Source organism: Pteropus alecto, unplaced genomic scaffold (assembly GCF_000325575.1).
Source record: "Pteropus alecto unplaced genomic scaffold, ASM32557v1 scaffold45, whole genome shotgun sequence".
Lineage (NCBI taxonomy): Eukaryota > Metazoa > Chordata > Mammalia > Chiroptera > Pteropodidae > Pteropus > Pteropus alecto.
The window spans coordinates 8,146,728-8,167,871 of record NW_006442491.1 but is presented as its reverse complement, the minus strand read 5'-3'; the positions used below and the strand labels follow the sequence as shown (position 1 = coordinate 8,167,871).

The 21,144-nt window shown below is 36.0% G+C and overlaps 1 protein-coding gene and 1 non-coding gene across 11 annotated transcripts in view; one reads left to right on the top strand and one right to left on the bottom strand.

Annotated features, from left to right (window-relative positions):
- Window positions 1–17,991, top strand: part of NDUFAF5 (NADH:ubiquinone oxidoreductase complex assembly factor 5) — a 29,916-nt gene extending 11,925 nt beyond the window's left edge. For 4 of the 10 annotated variants that reach the window (XM_015597251.2, XM_006921579.3, XM_025039680.1 and 1 more), the window contains 6 exons: window positions 1,397–1,436; window positions 4,233–4,430; window positions 9,840–9,900; window positions 17,208–17,291; window positions 17,640–17,722; window positions 17,881–17,991. In XM_015597251.2, coding sequence (XP_015452737.1) covers window positions 1,397–1,436; window positions 4,233–4,430; window positions 9,840–9,900; window positions 17,208–17,291; window positions 17,640–17,722; window positions 17,881–17,973 — 559 coding nt within the window. In that variant the 3' untranslated portion in view covers window positions 17,974–17,991. The other 6 variants (XR_001517817.2, XR_003043088.1, XM_025039681.1 and 3 more) reach the window with 6 other exon arrangements.
- A 2,754-nt stretch (window positions 17,992–20,745) lies between these two features.
- LOC112471334 lies at window positions 20,746–20,864 on the bottom strand. The gene has a single exon (XR_003043242.1). It is a non-coding gene; the product is annotated as a 5S ribosomal RNA (ribosomal RNA).
- Window positions 20,865–21,144: the final 280 nt, after the last annotated feature.

The following is a 21,144-nucleotide window of genomic DNA, read 5'->3' as shown; positions in this document are numbered from 1 at the left end:
TCTTATTGTAAATTTTTTTCCTGGGAAAGTAAGACTCAGAATACTGTATATCTCTAGCTTAATTGATTTAATTGATGACCTTCCTTGAACATGTCAGATGCTTATTTTTACTACTTTCTTCACATAAGTTCTCAGAATATCACTGTTTAGATGAGGTGCTGGACAGGAATGTCTTTTATTTTTTTCCCAGCTTTATTGAATTATTATTAATATATAGCATATGTAAGTTTAAGGTGTACAATGTGATGATCAGATACATGTATATATTGCAAAAGGATTACCACAATAATGTTAGTTAACATTGCCATCCCATCACATAATGGCAATTTTTTGTATGTATGTGTGTGATAATAACATCTAAGATCTACTCTTCTAAAGACCTTCAAGTGTATAATATAGTGTTAATTATAGTCACCATTCTGTGTATTAGATTCCCAAATTTTATTTATCTTACACCTGGGAGTTTATACCCTTTGATCAGCATCTCCCTGTCTCCCTCGACCTCCAGCTCCTGGCACGCACCATTCTACTCTCTGTTTCTATGAGTTTGGCTTTTTAGATTCTGCACATAAGTGTGAACATACAGTATTTCTTTCTTTGTCTGACTTATTTCACTTGGCATAACGCCCTCAAGGTCCCTCCATATTGTCCCCAAAAGGCAGGAGTTCCTCCTTTTTTATTGCTGAGTAATATTCTATTGATACCATATCTTTTTTATCCATTCATCCATTGATGGACACTTAGGTTGTTTCTATATCTTGGCTATTGTGAATAATGCTGCACTGACATGGGGACACAGATGCCTCTTCAAAATAATGTTTTTGTTTCTTTCGGATAAATACCTAGAAGTGCGATTGCTGGGTTATATGGTAGTTCAATTTTTAATTTTTTAAGGAACTTCCATACTGTTTTCTATGGGGGCTGTACTAGTTTATATTCCCACCAACAGAGGTTCCCTTTACTCCATATCTTTGCCAGTATTTCTTGCCTTTTTGATAATAACTATCCTAATAGGTATAAGGTTATATCTTATTGTGGTTTTGATTTGCATTTCCCTAATGATTAGTGATGTCGAGCATCTTTTCATGTACCTGCTGGCCATTTATATGTTTTTTTGGAAAAATTGACTTTTACTTTATTCAGAGAAGAATAATGGACAGATAATCATATCAGCAAAGTAAAATACTGTCACATTTTCTAGTGTGACAGAAAGAAGGCAGGTTTTCCCCTAGGAATACTTTTTATTTTAAAACTTTTATGCAAACAATCGGTGAATTTTGATATGCAATTTCAGACTTGAAATTAATACCTTTTTGTGGCTTATCGTTATACTTGAGATAATTATACTAATTTATTATTTGAATTGAGCTAGAATAACTGTGTTTTCATATTTTAGTTTGCACTGGGTGAATGACCTTCCTAGAGCACTTCAACAGGTAAGAAATGTAATGTTAATTCTAATAGCCTCTGTTATTTTACTTATTATTAGAAACTCAAAGACGTTTCTGTCTCCACATAGAAACTTTTAGATGTTTTCCATTAAATACTTCTAACATTGGAAAAGGAAGCAAATGAAATAATATGTGTGGGCTGGATATACTTGGCACCCTTTGGCATATTAAGTATGTTGGATGATTTCCCCTCTCCCTGGGAATTCAAGAAATCTAATTATGGAGATGTTTTAAATAATTATGAAAACTTTAGTAACTTGTACAAAATAATATTGATATCATTAGATATTTTCTGAGTGTGTTTCTTTTCCTCCTTAATTACCTCTAAATGTTTTGTAGGTGGAAAACTATTTGTTTATATTTGCATCTTCCCCATGCCTTATACTTAGAGAGTGCTAGGTAAATGTTTATTGGTTGATATTTATTAGTGAACAAATGAGTGGTAGGTAAAAAGCATTGTATTCAGAGGAGAGAAGAAGATCACTGTGGCTTGTGGCTGCCAAGAAAGATTCAAGAGGAAGGAATTACTTAAACAGGGCCTTAGAGCATAGGTCAGATCTGGAATGGGAGGGCCTTAGAGCATAGGTCAGATCTGGAATGGGAAGGCAGAATCAGGGTAGGTAGGAGGGATAAGAGCCTCAGGAGCACAGAAGGACAAAGAGGAATTCTGTTTGGAGAATTAGCATAACGTTGGGAGATGAAGTATATTGGGACTCCCAGTTTCAGAAGACTTTGGTGACAGATTAAGGAATTTGCAGTTTATTCTTTATACAGTTCAGAGCCATTGGAGAATTTTGAAGAGGAAAGCGACGTGATTAAAAAGCTACAGGATGGGCAGGATGATAACTACCATAGCTTAGGTATATAATATTTGCCAATCACTATGGTTTGTTTTATATATATGTTAAATAACTCTGCAAGATATTTTCATTTTGCTGATTAGAAAGCTGATGCCAGAAGTTGATTAAACTGAAGAGAGATGGTTTCAGTGGTCTAGACATGAAATAAACTAAACCTAGTTGCCAATTGTAAGAGTTAAAAGGAAGAGAGAGGTATTAAGGACTCAGCAAAGGAAGAATCAACAGTTTGGTGGTTGGGTAGATCTGAAGATCAAAGAGGGAGGAGTCAAAGCTCATCATAAAATTTTGAGTCTGGATGTCTGGGAGAATAATTAGTAAAAGTAGAGGAAAGAATGGTAATCAGATAAAGGAAATAAAAAACAATAATTAACAGAAATATGGCAATTGGTAAGGGGAATTTGAGAATAAGAATTGCACGTGTGCTGGAAGTGTTTTGGGGTGAGTTTGCCAAGAGATAAATGTCCATAGTTGACTGTTGCGAAGATGTCCAGACAAAAAATAAAGATCGGAAAATCATCTATGTGAAATTCATGGGAATTGATAAGCCTTCTGAGGTAGAGGAAAGCTGCAGAGAGCTGAGGACTGAATCTTAGGTACTTGCTATATTAGAGTTTGGTGGCTAGAGAAGGAAGTAACATAAAGGGGCAGAAGGAACTAAGGATTTTATAGTTGGTTTGTTTATATACTGTTTTGTAATTGCTTCATATTTTGTAATAAAGACATTTTTACATTTTGTAATATAAAGATATTTTATAATATACAAATATTTTGTAATATATAATTAAATAATATATTTAATATAAATTCCAGATGGATATTTTGATTAGTAGAGCCTGCTAATTTAGGTCCTGGTTTACTGCAGAATCCATCCTTTGCTGTAACATTTCTTATTGTTGAAAATAGCCAGAGTCAAAACTAGTAATAGATTATAGTTTTAAGAGAGTCAGTGAGCAAACATTTGTGATTCTGGAATTCACTCTAGCCTCTATTTTGCTTAAGTTATCAATTAAAAAGTGTTTCTGTTTTCAAGTTAGAAAATAAGTTAGTTACTTCTTACAGAAAACTAATGTGTTTCTAGGTTAATGTCATGAATCATAATGGTTTCTCTATAAATTAGCTTTTTCTGCATATCAAGCCACCCCAACTCAGTGGTTTAAAATAACAATTCTCTTAGCTTATGATTTTGTGGATGAGGAGTTTGGGTTGGATTTAGGAAATTCTTCTGGTTCTGACTGTGCTCACCTGTGTGTCTGATCCACTGCTAGATTGTTTTGGAGCTTGCTGGTCAAGGATGGCTTCAGGTGAGATGCCTAGCTGATCTCTGCTTCTCATGACCCTCATCCTTTACCAGCCTAGCTTATCACAGCATGTTGGCCAGACTGGACTCCCAAAAGAGCAGGTGGAAGCATGCAAGGCCATTTGAGACCTTGGCTTGACAGATGCACTGTCACTTGCACTTCATTCCTTTGGCCAGAGCAAGTCACAAGGCCAGCCCAGATGCAAGGAGAGGGGAAATAGACAACATCTCTTGATGGGAGTTATAACGAAGTGTCATTTCAAAGGACATAGATATAGGGAGAATTGTGATTTTTTGCAATCTACAACACTGTAATTTTTTTTTCTTTCAGTACTTTTCTGATTGTAAAGTTGTATCTATTGTTAGAAAATTTAAATATATACAACATATTTTATACATAATAATACTATCGTTGCATGTATTGTCTATCTTTTCAACAATATTATACAATGCCTTTCTGACAGTTGTTGCCTTAGGTGTTACTTATTAAATTATCTGATTATTTATTTGACAAAATAAGAATGGTAATCTTAAAATATTGATTTAGACACCATCTGTTTATTCTTTTAACATTTATACATATATAAAATTTTGAATAGTTTTGTTGTCTTGTATTTATTACAGATTCATTATGTTTTAAAACCAGATGGAGTTTTTATTGGTGCAATGTTTGGAGGTGACACACTCTATGAACTTCGGTGTTCATTACAGTTAGCAGAAACGGAAAGGGAAGGAGGATTTTCTCCACACATTTCCCCTTTTACTGCTGTCAATGACCTGGGACATCTGCTTGGGAGAGCTGGCTTTAACACACTGACCGTGGTAACTATCAAGAGTTGAGTAACCCATTAATTACACAGTTCAGAAACAACTTCTCATCATAAAGATAGAAAACTGTAGGTATTGATTCTATTATGTGAAGATTTTGGTACTTCCTCTCTCTGTGTCTCTCTCTCTTTCTCTCTTTTTTAAATTTAGTTTGTATAAACACACCTTGGTTGACAGAAGTGTAAAATTTTTAGTATTTTTTACCTGAATAAATAGTTCAAAAATAATGTACCTCAGTTAACAGGGAACTATTTTCTAAGACATACAACTCCATCAGAATCTTCAAATTCAGAGTTAGGCGTAATATGAGAATTAGAGCAGTCCAGATGATCTGGAAAGGGGGATGTACAGGAACTTTTACAGTACTACTTCTACCATCAGTTGTCAATTGAATAGTACCACATGAAGCAGAAATGAGAGAACGTGCATTTACAAGGCCTGGGGTTAGGTCAGGGTCAGAGAAGTTTGGACTGGGGGCTGTATTCCATTAGGCCTGGAGAGATTTGGAAAGAGGACCCAGAGGCCGCCAGGGCAGAAGCAGCATGGAGTCAGCATGGTGCAATGATGGTACAAGGCATTGGTGTCTGACAGGTCTAATTTGGATCCTTATCTTGCCCTTTACTAGTGAAGGGAATTTAGGGGATTTACTTTACCTTTCTGAGCATTCTTTTTTTTTTTGCAAATGTTACTCACCTCAGATGGCTGTTTGGATTAAATAAGATAAAGAGTATGAAATGCCGGCACCTTGGTAGATGCTCTACAAATATTAGCTCCTGCCTTCCTCTCTCCCCCTTACTCTACTCCTAGCACTTTCAAGGCCAAGGCTTCCAAGAGGAAGTCATCTGAAGAGACAATGATTATCCCCTTCCAACTCCTTTCAACAGCAAAGTAATTCTAAAGGATGCCCATTATTGCCTTCAGAGGTCAGTTGAGTAGACTTGTTATGATTTTCTAAACTCCTCAGGCCTAGAAACGTCTTTAAACCTGATTAAGAGGAAATAGAAATTTCTTGATAAAGAAAGCTTCTCATTGCATAATTAGAGATGATAGGCTTAAAAGCAAAATAACTGTTTAAGGTGATTTAGTGTCATTATATTTCACAAAATCAACCAACCAAAAATGGATTTTCATATCTTTTCTTGTTTTGATAGAAAGAAGGGGAATAGACCTGCAGGGCCTCTGGTGTTAGAAAGGGGCTTCCAGGGAAGGGGAGAGAATAGGCTAGGAACTGATGACAACCCTCAAGTTTTCTCTTTTGCAAACTTTTAAGTATATGAATCAATAGATACTGTATTCTAAAATGTTGGGCAGCTGAAAATGGGAAAACTGCTTCATGTGAGGGTTCTGCTTTGTAACTAAACATTCTCAGTATAGGTAATTGTATGTTGAGGGATCACTGTATATTTTTTAATACATTTTTAATTATGTATTAACATTTTGGTTGTAAACATTATTCTACAGATAAAGTAAAAGTGTCATTCCCTGTTAGTCCCCCAGTCTTAGCTCTCTCCTGGGAGTAACAATTCTCAAAATTTTGGTCTTATGACCTTCTCTACACACTTAAAATTATTGAGGACCTTAATTTTGTTTATGTGGGTTATATTTATCTATATTAACCATATTAAAAATTGAAACAATTTTAGTGTTTATTCATTTAAAACTAGCAATAACTTACTACATGTTAATATAAATAACTTTTGCGAAAGAAAAAAATATTGAGAGAGAAGGAAGTCATTGCTTTACATTTTTACATATTTCTTTAATGTATGGCATAATAAAAGCTAGTCATTTGTCTGCTACTGTGTTCACATCTATTGCAATATCACATGTAATTTAACTTCTGAAAAATCCCATTGTATACTCATGAGAGAATGAGAGGTGAAAAAGTCAGATAGCATCTTAGTATTATCAGGAAAATAATTTGACTTCGTGAATCCCCCAAAAGGCCCTAGAAACCCAAGGACTCTCCAGACCACACTTTGAATACTGCTGCCCTGGAAGTAGCTATTATCGTCAGTTTATGTAATGTCCCAGATATTTTTAAACAAATACTTTGCTATACTACATAGGGACATACATATATATGTATATATTTCTAAAAGTTATTTTTCATTCTTAACAGTATATTTTAGACTGTTTTCCAAATCAATGGAGTCATATTTGACTCCTTAACTTCTGCATGTTATTCCCTAGTATGACTGTACCACAGTTTTATTTAACTATTTCCATGATGAACAACATTTAGGTTCGTTCCAGTTTTTTTTTGGAGGGGGTGTTGTTTTTATGCCAATAGAAACAATTCTGAAATGACTGTCCTTGTATTGTGTTATCATTTATTTATTCAGTCTTACAACAAGCATTTATTGAGTACCTTTTATGTGCCAGGTAACTATTATAAATACTTTGGATATAGCAGTGAATAAAACAGACAAATCCCTGCCTGATGTTTTTGGGTTTAAAGAGGGCCTGTCAGTAGACCTTAGAGGGTCCAATAACACTAGGCATTGTAAAAAAACCTGTTTTTGTTGTTTGTATGTAAATGACAGAGCTCGTAGTTTTCATCAGATCTTGAAAGAGGACGATGACTGAAAATAGATCAGAAACCACTGGTTTAAAGCATTAATCTCTAATATTTACTTTACTTATAATAAGAAAAAGATTATCTTTAGAGTCCACCCTCTTAAGAATTGTGTCCCATATTCCTGTGTTACAAACTGAAGTGAAATAAAGAGAATCTGTGAATGGGAGTGTAAAGCTGCTAAAAAATGTAGGAGGGAATGGAAGTGACGCAGAAAGGAATAGTGCAAAGGTTTGTGGGGTGACAGTAAGGAATTATGTGTGCTAGGGCATACAGGTTAGTCAGCAATATACGGGGACTAAAAAGGTGTTACCTGTTAGGAAAAAGATAGGACTTATATTCTGAGTCCTCAAAAGAAAGTTAAATTGTATTAACCTGTGTGGTTTTCTACAGTTTTAAAGTGGGTTATGCATTTTAAATTTCTATTAAAAATGCTTATCCTGACATTATAGCATTTAAAAGCCTACATTTCTGTTAATCAGGTAATCTGTTAATTCAGAATACCTTTCATAGTCTTCTCTGGAAGTGAACTGAATGACTCAAACATGAATATGATACAGAAGTATTGGTGTAGAATTTTATTTATAGTTTATAAAATTAGGGAGTTGCTGATTTAATAAGAAATCTATAAATTTGTTCCTTGAGACATATACACTGTCTCTGAAGTGCTGTGTTAATATTGCATCTTAACTCATTTTCTAAAAATTCCATCCAAAGAAGCTTTTATATAATCATTTATACAGGTTTATGTTGCATACACTAGATACACTGCTTTCATACTGCATTGGTTTCTTATTTTTAAAGTTAAATAATAACCATATAGTTATATTTTCATTTATGATCGTCTTAGTGAATTATTTTCAGAGCCAGTTGGCATTCTAAGTGAAGCTCATTTCCTTTTAAAATGTAGTTGCCAGACTAGTATATTAGGAGAAAACTGCAGGTATGGTCCTTCTTAACTTGAATAAGGCCTTTGACAAAACTATTGTGGTACTCTTTTGATTGTGATAGTGCTTTTAGTTGGTTTCATGAAAAAATGTTTTTCAAAGGATATTGCTTAATGGCTGGGTTTTAGTTTAGAAGGAATTTGTTTTTAATCTTAGAATCTCTTTTTAAAAATAGTTTCTTAATGTAGAAAAATATATAGACGAAATGGATTACCCAGAGATGGTCTTATTAAAAAGTACACACACAACCTAATCCATGCATATGTTTACAACTAAAAGGAAATTTAAAAAAATGTATAGATAGAATGAGATAATACGGAGCAAGTCTAAAGTGAAAAGTCTCCTCCTCCTGACTTCTGGCACCCTGTCCTTCTCCCCGAAGGTGACCTTTGTTAACTGTTACATACATCCTTTCAGAACAATTTTTCCTCATAAACCAGAATACAGTTATATCACTTAAAACCAACATATGCAACAATATGTTGCTTTTTTTCTATATTGCACTCTTTTCTTTTTAGTCAATAACATGTCTTGGAGATTTTCCCCCACAAATGTATATCTACTGAATCTTTTTTTTTTTTTAAAGTTGTACAGTATTTCATTATATAGGTATACTTTATTTAACCAGTTCTCTATTAATGGCCATTGAAATTGTTTCCAGTTTGTATTTGGGGTTTTGTTTATTGTTTATTTTTTACTTTTTCAAAAAATGCTACAGTGAATTTCCTTTCACAGAATCTTGGCACGTCTGTCAGGTCAGTTTCTAGCAATGGAATTACTAAGTCAAGGAATCTTTACATTTGAAATTTTAGCAGATTTATATCCTTGATCAACATTGTATGCAAATTCTTGCTTTGTTTTGTATCTCTCAGGTATAAAAAAAGAACTGGTCGTTTTGTTTTGCATTACTAGAAGTACAATGAAAACATCTTGGAAGATGAGCCTGTTTAGATTGATTCTGGGTACCACATTTTAAAAGGGATTGATATTGACTAGGTACAGAGAAATGCAGTGAGAACATGTGATGATCTATAAATTTTGTCCAGAAGACTAACCCCTCCCCCTAAAAAAGTTATGGTGGTGTCAGGGAGGAAAAATTTCTCTGTTATTCTAGGTTCTTCTGACATGAGATAGATTAATAGGAGAAAATAAAATTAAATTTCCTATGTACTGGGCTGCATAAGAATATGGAGACTTACAGAGAGTCAGGCAATTGGGGCTTATATACCATTCTGAACTATGGAGAGGGAGTAGGATTCTGGAACTTCAAAGTGAAGGAAGGGAATTTACATGAAGATGGAAAAACAAATGCAGAGACAGTGGGACACAGAAAGGTCTTAGGTCTTCAAGTCCTGCCAAATTCCCCTTACCATACCTAGCCCAAGTTCTTTGTGGATATCTCTGGTGATAGTGTTCTACTTGGACCTAAATTCTTTTAGGCAGTTAAGAGTAAAAAGCTCTTCCTGAGCCTTTTCTTAAAAATAATCAGCCTAAAATCATCCTCATTCCAAAGAGACATATTTGGGGGGTAGAAAAATTCTGTTCCCCTACAGTGTCCTGGAAGAGTTTTTAGACTTGAAGAAGAGGTTAATGGTTTGCATAGTACAGAATAGACTTACTCTGTGTTGTTCCCAGTAACAGAACTAGAACTAGTTGATAGTTTTAGGAAAAGTTCTCATAAAATGGTGAATATTTATTCTGCAATTTGAAATCTTCATAAATCAAGCATGAGCCAGATGACATCTGTGAAGAGTATTGTAGAGAAGTTTCCTGCTTATCATGAGAGAGAGATCTGGGTAGTCTCTATGGCCTTTTTTTGAATCTGGATTTTTTTTTGAGATGAATGTCAAATGAATATTTCTTTTTCTTTATAAATAGGACACTGATGAAATTCAAGTTAACTATCCTGGAATGTTTGAATTGATGGAAGATTTACAAGGTAAGGCACTTTAAAGCATTTCAGACTCCATTTGGCAGTCTTATTTTGAGAGCCAACTCAATGGCAAGCATTGGGACTAAGCACTAGGGATACATGTGTGATGAGAAGGCAGGCTGTCTTCAGGGAGCTTATGAGGCAGACCTCAGGCACCTGCCACGAAGATAAATGTTAAATTAGAATTATGGTGAGTGCTGTGAAGTAGAGGTAAATAGTGCTATATCTACCTATAAGAGGATGGCGGGACTTTCTTGAAGGGTGTATTTGGGGATGGTAGAATACATTAATGACTTTCTCCAGCAGCAGTTGGCAGCTCAGGTCCAGGCACAAAAAAGTAGGTAGTTGGGTTAGTGTAGGGTCAAGGGGGTAAGTCCCAGTCTGAGAGAGTCACCAAAGTCTTGTCTAAAGAAATGGTGACGGTGCTCAAAAAAATGAAGAGGTAAAGAGGGGAGGGCAATGAGTCCCAGGCAAGGAGAACAGCATGTGCAAGAAAGTACATAATAAGAACCGAAAGAAGGGCATTTTGGCTGAAATGTGGGGAGTAAAGAGAAGAGTTAAGTGATTAAATTGGTGGGTACATGGGAGCCAGAGTTCCCACAGTAGTGTCTTATAGTCCTCATTAAGATTGTTTGCCTTTATCTTAAAATGCCCTTTGAGGCATTTTAATGGGGATAGGAAATGGGGTTCAGATACCAGATTTATATTTTGAAAAGAATGGATTGGATTGGCAGATAAACTAGTAGGGAGACATAATGTGGTAAAGCTCCTTGAGAAATGGCAGTAGTTTGGACTAAGGTGGTAGCAGTAGGGATAGAGAGACATGAATGGATTCTAGAGATATTTTGGAGGTAAATATGACAAGTTCTTGCTGGTGGATTACATGTGGGCTGATGAAAAAGAGCAACATTTCAAACATAACTGCTGAGTTTTGTCTGACTTAACCAGATAGATGGTGCCCTTTGTTGATAGAGGAAATAGTAGAAGAAGACCAAGTATGGGCAGGAACAGTTCTTGAGTTCACATTTGCATATGTTGAGTTTTAAGTGGTTTTCAGATACCTTAAGAGGAGATGTCAAGTAGGCAGTCAGCTATATGGGTATGTAACAGAGGAGGCAACTGGCCTGATTTAAAAATTGTAACTCATGTGTGAATAGTTGGTATTTGAAGCAATTGCCTAGAGCGAGAACATGAGTGAGAAGAGAAAGCCGCCTAATACTGAGCCTTTAGGAACCTAACATATATATGTGTATATAGTGACTGTCTAAAAGGATGAGCCTACAAAGAGACTGAGATAGAATAGTTACTAAGGTGTTAAGGAGAAACCATAGAAAAGTGTAATATTACGTAAACTAAGGGAAGTTCACAACAAAGGGAACCTAAAAAGTTTAAAACAAAGGAGCACTCAAAAACATCAAATGCTGCTGAGAAGTGAAGTTCATTAGATTTAGAAATAAGGTTATGGTGACTGTACTATGAGCTCTTTTGTTGGAGTGATGGGAGTAGAAGTAATGGGGGTAGGTCGAAGATTAAGTGGAAGGCAAAGACAGCAAATATCTACTATTCTCTCAAAAAGCTTGACTGTGAAGAAGGTGAGAGATGGAAAGGTTATAGGTGTCAGAGGAGAAGAGAGGAATATGAGGTGGGGGGAGGTTTTTCATTTTGTTTTGTCTTAAGACTTGAATTTATTTAACTGCTGATTGGAAGACTAAGTGCTTCTGTAGAAGTGACTCTAGAAGAAAGAGAAGGGATAATTGATTTGTCAGGTATGTGATAAGGTAGAAGGGGGATGAGATACAAAGGCTGAGGGTGGATTGATCTTGGATAAAGGGTTGTTGAGGAGGGTGGGGAGACATAGAAGGAAGAGAAGAGGCATAGTGCCAATGGACATAGGTGTTCATATTTGATAGCAAGAAATTTCCATCCAATGGATCTCTTTTATTCGTCAAACAAAATAGTGCCATATACTGAGATTGAAAGGATCAGAAGTTTCAGAATTGAGTGGAGATCATTTGAAATAGTCATTGTAGAGAATAGGAAGGTGAATCAATCAGAGTAAGTGTTAAAGTTAGTCAAATACATCTTTGACTTTCTCTAATGACACTTGGCAGATAACCAAAACAGATAGCTGGGTTAGTTTGGTTTGGGGCTTTGCTAGTAGAGAGAGGCAAAGGCAAAAGGGAATTCCAAGAGTGTAATTGATATAATGGACCAGAGACGCTAAAAACGAGTTAATAGACTGGGAGTAAGTAGAGGAGATATGCACATGTGATCTGAAGATTGAATGATCATGGTTGAAATACCTGAACACGTTTGAAGGACAGGAGGATACAGTCTGAAAATGGGATGTTTGAATTGATGATTTTGGAAGTAAAGGGATAATTTTGTCTGGAACATGTTACAGGTGGAATGGCCATGTTGGAGTGATGGAGAAGTCCATTAGTGGTGAGAAGACTAAAAAATCTTAGGGATCATGGTATTTGGTGCTTATTAACATTGAAGTCACCCAAGTTGGCGGCAGGATTTGGGATACAGAGGTGAACTGAACTTGGTGACAGTTCCTTTGATGAATGAGGAGAGGGACTGGGAGCCTGATGTTTGACAGCAAGCAGGAGTAGGGGAGGGTTTTGGCCACATAGTGTGCATCTTATCGGGTTTAGTAAGGTAGGAAAGTGATGGCCTGGAAGAGGCTTTGAGCAGCAAGAACAGAGACCCTACCTCTCAACTGTGAAAGAGGTGAGGTACGTAAAAATACATATCTACCACTGAGAGGGCTATTGGAGAACGATTTTCTCAAAGGAGAGCTTCAACTTAACTTCAGTAAGAATTTATGAGGTTTGTTCTTTGTTAAGTAGTCCAACGGCCTAAACAGTATTGATGAATGAGAGAAGCTGAACAGATTAAAGGTCTGTTCTATGAAACCAGAACTACATTTACCCAAGGGAACCTTAATCTGGATCCTGAAAAGTTAAAGAGGATTATAAAAATAAATACTTTGTTTATAGATTTATAGTTTTTGTGAACATCGTTATACTTGCTTCTCTTGATAGCCTTCTGGTTACTACTTGATCTGCGTGTTACAGGTGAGATAAAAAATTAGGCCCAAAGAAAACACTTGTCTCTTAGTGGAAGAATTAAGTGCCAAACTCTTGCCTTCTTGACTCTTGCTCTGAAACTTTTACCTGATTTACTGCTTCTTAAAGCTACCTGTTTGTAACAGGTCCATTTTACCCATCATCCAGCCTCCTTTGAGTATTACAAGGAGAAAGATGTGTAGCCAAAAACTTACTATTATAGTCACTCTTTATCCATTATAATTTAATAGAAGCATTGGCAGCCTTAAATATGCATGCCCAAGATGACAGGGGACCAGTAATACACATTTCCTCCTGAGCATTTGGCTCCCCCTGATGTGCTCACAGAGCCCCTTCATCCAAAGGCTTGAAAGATGATGGTGGGCTGGTACTTTATCATTTAGACTCTGGTGATAAAAATAATTTTCAGATACAGCATTTATTTTTGTTCTGCTATATGAGTGCTGTGCTCATGATTCATTTCAAGAAAGAAGAGACTAGAAATTAGACCTATCGGTTGGAAGTGGCTGCTGCCTGCTGATTTAAAAATACAGTGCTTACTCTGTGCTAGGTACAAAAAACCTCTGTGAGGTTTGCTAATATTCTATTTTACAGATGAGCAAATTGAGATATCAAGAAGTTAGGTAACTTGTCCATGGTTATACTAAATCTAGACTTATGTATTGAATCCAGAGTCCTATACTGCATACTTGATCTGTGTGTATGTGTTTACATTGAAGTTAAATGTTCAGTAAAATGCACTAATTTTAACTGTACAGCTGCTTGGATTTTTAACCACCATCCAAATGAAGGTATAGAACATTTTCAGCCTCCAGAAAGTTGCTGCATGCCCCCTCCCAGTTGGAACCTGGGTTTTAAATCAGTCATTATTTTGAGGAATTGTCTTTTGTTTACCTTTAAGAGGATTTGCCAGTGCTTCTCACTTTTCTTGTAAAGCTTTTTACACAAATCATATGTTCTAGTTTTAGATGTTTCTTTAGGAAGATTAAGAAGAATTATCTGAAGATAACATGTAAAAGTGATATTTAACAAAGTAGTTATAAACATTAACTAGTTGATTTTATATTCATTTACTTACCATTTATTGAGCATCTACCATGTGCCAACCACAGAGCCAATGATAGGAATACATAGTTCCTGATCTCAGGGAGTTATGCTCTAGAAGAGAGATACACATATAGACAGATGTGTACATTTAACTGTAAAATTAAGTATTTTGTTTTTAAGTATAGGGAGAAACACAAGAGAAAAAGCCCCTGAATCTGCTTAGGGTGTCAAGAGATGCTTTTGCACAAGGGGCAGCACCTAAGTCAAAATGAGTTTGCCAGGGTGGGTGCAGATTTGGGGGTAGGGTTGCAGGCTTTACATTCTAGGCCAAGGAAACAACCTGTTTAAAATTATAGAGATGGAGGAGGATACACATTTCCTTTACTTCAAAGGAACTGCAGTAATTCGGTATTGCTTGAACAAGTAGAATGGGGAGATGATGGAAAATGATGCAGGATAGTCCATCAGAGGCTTCTAGATTTTATCAGATGAGCCTTGTAGTATCTTGGAAGAATTTTGCACAGAGGAGAGACAAACAGATTAGTGTGTTAGAGCTCATCCTCCAACATTGTTTATGAGCATATTTTATGAGGAAGGTAAGTTCAGAGCTAGCATAGTTAACCTCTCTTGTTATGCATGAGGATATTGAGGCACAGAGAGAAGTAACTGGCTCAAGGTGATATATTTAGTAAGTGGGAGAGCCAGGATTGAAACCAAGTGTAGCAGTCTGGCTCGGATCTCAACCACTGGTAAAAAGGTCAGAGGCAGCAAAGATAGGAAGAAGAGTGGTTGGGAGTGAACGGAGGAGGAGTGGAGCTTGGGAGACTTCCAGGTGTGTGGATTTGCAGGCTGGAAGATGGTGTTCCCTTCAGGTTGCTTTTTGGTATTTTACATTGCTTTCTTCTTTTTTCTTGATGGTTGTGGTGTCTCTCATTTAAGTTGCCATTATTATTCACAGAAAAAAGTCGAGAATGTTTACCTAATTGTACAAAACAAGTTGTATATCAGCGATGAATGCAGGAAAAGTTTTGGAGGCTTTCACAGTAGTTTTACGGTAAGTTCAGTTATTTTCTTTTAGACAATAGCATTGTTTCTAGTAAACCTTAATAAATTAAATTTTTTTTTATAAGTAGTTGGACTTAACCTTAAAAACACTGTGAGAGTCTTAAACAGTTACCTGCTTCCCAGATTTTGCAGTTATCCCAAAGCCCAGGGCTGGTTAGAGGTCCCCACATATGTTTCCCAGGCGGTCTTCAGTAAATGCACCAGGGTGCATTATGAAGTATTATTCCATTTCAAAGATGACAAAACTGACTTTAATAGAGGTTAAATGACTTTACTCCAGGTTGTATAAAGGTCGGACCTGGTATTATGATCTCAAAGGCTAAGTTTAGACTCTGCACCACACCACAGTACTGCAAGAGGAAGAGAAGTTCACCATGGCCACGTACCTCCCTTGTGAGGGAGGGGTGGGCTACCCTAGCATCAGAGTTACTAACTGTGCTATATAGTAGTGCTCTTGAATTTCTATATCAAAGCATTATGTCTAGGTTAAACCTAGGCCAGGCCTTCAGAAAGAGCATTATGCCTAATAATTTTAGTATGTTGTAATAACAGTTATTTGATGTGAAATTTCATAGAAATGCATTAAGTATTTACATTAAAAAAATTAAACCTGTTTTCCACGGGAGTTGCCTGTTATCTAATGTATAAGTCAGTCATAGCAATGGGAAATTAGCAGAAATGAAAGCACCACAAGCATCAGCAATAGACTCTTCCAATGAGTCCCAGTTTACTTCTAGTCTTGGATACTCACTCTATAGGAGAATGTTTTTAAATTAGATTATGTAATGGGTCTAAAATGTTAGCATTAAAGATAATCTTTAATTATCATCCTACATAATTTTAAGCAGGCTGTTTCCTTAGCCTGGAATGTAATGTCTGCGGTCCCCCAACTGCCCCCCATCCTTCCCCTGCCAAGAGATAAGCCTTTAGAGATAATCGAGTCTGGCCACCTTAAAGACCCAGAGCAATTGGTCAGAGATCATCTAGCTGCTTCATGACAGCAGCTAAATAAGATCCACCTTTTTCTTCATGTTGATTAATCTACTAGTTTATATGTCATTGTTCTTCATGAATTGGGTGGGTCTGTTATATTCACAGGATGTGGGACATTGCTTTTAGTCAGAGATTCATTATTTTAAGGAATAAAAGGAGCCTTTTGAGATTGGAGAGAAGAAAAAGATTTATTTATTACAGCTAATTTGTTGACTGTTTTTAATAAGACCATTGAAAACTTGAGAGATTATTTTTAAACTGCTAAAGAACATTGATGTTGAATTTAATTGGTTTCTTTTGTGAAAGTAGAAAAACAAAACTAAGAAACTGATTTTTGATCATGTAGTATATAGAGAATAAATATAAAGGATTTTTACTTTTGAATTTATTTTAATTCTGAGGACTAGTATGGCCTCTCAAAGTAATTTAAATTTATGCATAAAGAAAAATAAAATATACTGATTTTTAATGAACAGCAGAATAATATTAACCCTAGCATTTAGCTATCAATTTGAAGAAATCTAAAAACAAATTTTAAAACATTAAGAAAAATGCCCCTGAAAAGTCCTAATCTAAGATTATTTAAGTATTGTAAAACCTGAAAACCGTAGTTTTGATACTATTTAATGAATCTTAAAGCCCTCTTCCAAGTTTCATGATCATACTTAATTTATTCATACGTCCATGGCTTAAAAGGGCATTGCAGCAGCGTCCTTTTCTCTTTCAAAGAGCAGCTAAAAGGGGATAAAATGTAGCATCCTTAGAAAGGTACTTGCCAACTCCCAGTGACTCACCTAAGGAGCCAGTCAACTTGCTTTTTGCCCAGCTGGCACACTTTAGACTAGTGTTAGCAAGTAAAGAGCGCTTATGGGACTTTCCTCCTGAAATTTGACTTCACTTGTCTTAATATCCAGAAGCTTCTGGTGGTTTTGCCTGAGAGTCACTAAGAAGTCCAGCTGTAATCTGAGAGCAAAATGAGATTGTTTAGGTTATTTTACATAACTATTAGAAAATGAAATAGAGTTGGATGAAATAAGATTAAATCTGTGATATTGATTGAGCTGCTCGGGGTATTCACTGTATTGCCTCAAACTGCCTGTAGTGTATTTTTAGGAATGGGTGAGAGTAACTGCGCTTGGAATAGAAAGGCGCTGCTGCACCGAGACACAATGCTGGCGGCTGCCGCAGTGTATGGAGGTAAGGGAGCTGACCGTTCTTCCACCTGCGCCTCACTGAGGAGCTTGGGCCCTGTCTTGTTTATCTCTTAAAATTACCAGTGCCTTTTCCTTTCTTGTTAAGGCTCCATCAGATTTCTTGTCCTTCCTTTTAAAACACAGATCCTTTCACTCATTTCCTTTTTCCAGACAGTCCTTACTGTTTCTGTACTGTCACCTTATCAGTGTTGAGGATTTTTCATATGAGGCATTCTTGGAGTCCAGGGAGTATCCTGATATCCATTTGTCTTTGCGGGGCATGATTTTTATCGAGAAGATTACTTTTCCTACTTGCATGTTTTCAGACTTTAACCATTATTTGTCTTTGTAGAAATGTACAGAAATGAGGATGGTTCAATCCCTGCCACATATCAGATCTATTACATGATAGGATGGAAATATCATGATTCACAGGTAACATTAAGATAAATCATTTTTCTTAGTGGGTTCATGTTTCCATTTGCTTTTTATTATTACTTAGGGTGGAGGAATTTTTTAAACATAAGACAACATTAAGGGGTTTAATTAGAGTATATATTTATCTATTTCTAATATCTTTATCTTATTTTCAGGCAAGACCAGCTGAAAGAGGTTCGGCAACTGTGTCGTTTGGAGAGCTAGGAAAAATAAACAATCTTATGTCACAGGGGAAAAAATCACAATAAATATTCTATTCAATGTTATTGTAGTCCTGAATTTTCATCAGAGATGAGTACTTTCACATCTAAAATTATTACATTTGAAGCAAGAAGCACTATGTTAGTATTTACTAACAGACTTTTCTAATAATCTGTACACCATATTTAGTAACCATTTCAGTTTCACATGGTTTTTATTTTCATGTAGATACTATTATCTAGAGATTTGAATGCCTTATTTGCAAATTCAGCCCCAAAGCAAGAAGATTGTTTCTCTGAAAAATCCACAGCTATGTTCACACATATAAATCACTGCCTTGATGGAAAAATTACACATGCTGACATTTCCTACCCTTTTTCTCCTTCCAATCTTTTGTTATTTCTATAAGGGGACCATAAGCAATGGAGATGAGGGGAAGGACAAGTTGTTAGTCTCTAGAGTTCTGGCTCTTTTAGAATAAAAACAGAGTCTTATAATGACTACTCTAAAATACTTAAGCCAAAATTATTTGTCATACTGTCATTCTTTGTCATGAAGAGAACAGAGGTTTATGTACCTCTCTAGAGCTATTACATAGTTTTGTACTTTAGAAGAGTGTGTATCTTTATTGAATCTTTCCTCACATTTTTAAAGCATCAGAATTCTAATCTTATTTCTTTTTTACCTCCATGATCTGGGTAGGATCCCCAAAACCCCCCCTTAGGTAAGACGACAACATTTTAAATAATTAAGGAGGAAAATTACATGTAACCATCTGTGCAGTAATGAAAAATACTGTTTATTGTTTGACTTTCCTTTGTCACTTTGGGCCTTGGCACTATTATTCTAAGTCCACCATCCCACTGCCATCTAATAGCGATCAAAGTTATGTGGAAGCAGGCCCAGATGGCTTAGTGTGAGGGTGGGCGGGGGAGGGTGGTGATAAGAATGAAGCAGGCAGGAAGCCGAGAAGCTCACAAGGGTGGGCGTAATGTTCATTTTCACCAGTCAGTGGCCAGTAATTTGCTGTCCTTTTCATTTAATCGGGCAGGGTCCCAGCCGCCTCTTCACCCTTAGGGAACTTATTATAGTATTTGCTTCTCTCTCCTGTCTGCCTTCCCTCCTGCTACCAAGCTCTTCCTGGGTGAGGCTGTGTCTTACCCTGTACATACAGGATAGTACTTTGCACATAGTAAACAGTTACATTGTGAATTGAATTCAGTTATGTGAAACAATGCTCATTGAAAGAAAGTTACAGTTAAAAACCAAAGTTCTCTAGGAGAAAAAAATTACTATTCTTGCTCTTGTCAGTTAGGAAATTCATTGATATTAGAAGTTTGGATACTCTTGGTGGCTTTTTTGTTTTGTTTTTGATACAAAAGAAGAGAATACCTAGGAAGTAGAATTTGGGAAAGGTCTTTTTTTTAGCTTAATTTTCAGAATTTGAAGGGAGAAAACAAAAAAAATCTATTAAAGTGCAAACTGGTGAATTAGGAACAGATAAATTCCATATTGTCTATTTCCTAAAGGACATGTGTTTATAGGCATTAATATTTGTTTTTGAAGAATGAATATGAAAAACTATTAAATACTTATTGCTGAGGAAAGGGACTGAGAAACGAAGTGTGTCTGCATCTGTCATGTTTGAATGTCCGGGTGCAGGAGGTAGGGAGAAATTATGAGAGAGACTTGTACTTTTCATTTGCTATCTTTCTATTGTCAAGGATATTACATTTGTTTCATGTCAGCAGCAAATATGTGGATTGTAGTGTGGTGCTTAGGAGGACTCTATACTGGGCTATCTCAAAAATAAGCTCCATTGGTTTAAAAAAATAAAGAAAAATTAACAACTAATTGAGGACACTTTATTGTTTAACATGAGTGACTAGTAAAATTATTTTTTTTAGTTAATATCTGCTTAAATTATCTATCAAGCTTTAATTTTTTGGAACCCTCAAGAAAGTCACTTTCTGAATAGCTGTGTTTTCCAAATGATTAAGAACTCATCCTTTTAAGCAAAAAAACTTTAAAAAATACCTTATCAAAAATCTTTCTAAAATATGTTACATTCTTAAACAGTACGTGGAACATAATTATTTCTTTATAACTCCGCAGCTATTGTCATAAACTCAAGTTGTACTGCATTGATTGTTTCTACACTGGCCCCAAGAATGATGTGATTTGTTTAGTGTCCCTTTTCCAACACATTTGCTCTCAGGTGTCAGTCTCGATGGCTTGACAAAAATAAGCCGCCACTTCTTGTGCCCTCTGATATGCTGTAAGATCAGAATTTAGATTGGAAGCTTTCTACAAGTAGCGTATTAGATAGGAAAGAGGAACTAGGTTCTAGGAAGACTGTCCTCTGGAGTAAAATGCACGGGCTTTATCGGTTCTCTTAACAAATGAGGATTGAGGTCAGTGTATCAGGCTTCCGGTTCTTCTCTGCTCTTTCGGTTGTCAGTCTGACAGGCTTCATTTATTGTGTGGACTGCTTGGGGACTGGATTATTTCCTGGTCCTTAGCAGTATTCCAGGTTGTTGGCCTGGAGAATTCCAGAGGTGGCAATATATATGAAAATTTATAAACAAAGATTGTTTGCTTTATGGAAAATTTTTGCAGGATTTGTTGAGATGAAAGCTATTCATGGACATCAATTATGTGATATGAATATAAAAAGTTATATTTACAGAAGGTAATGCATGAAGTATCTATTAAGCAAGTTTTGTTTTTATTATTATTTTTTAGGCGAGATAACCTTGGTTGACCTCACAGATTGCAAGGACCTTGTCAACTTACAATTCCTTAGTTTTCATTTTTTACGCCTACAGCACCTGGTCTTCCTAGGTGGTCTCCCATTCAAGTACTAACCAGGTCCGACCCTGCTTAGCTTCCAAGATCAGATGGGATCGGGCTTGTTCAGGGTAGCATGGCTGTAGACTACGTTTTGTTTTTCATACGCTTTTAGTACTATTTTTATCCACTAGGTGGAAACAATTACAGTATGGCCTGTATTGAAGATGTGTACAGTTTTTATACTCAATATATATCCCTTAAAAGTGAAATTAAAATATTTTACCATGGATTGCCTTTTGTGTAGAAAAGAAATGAATATTAATAGATATCTGGGAAAAAGAAAGCTACTCGGTACAGTGATTGTTGTTCCTTCCTAAGTAATTTTAGCCTCTCTTGCCTAAGAAAAGATGTTGAGCTTTGGGAGA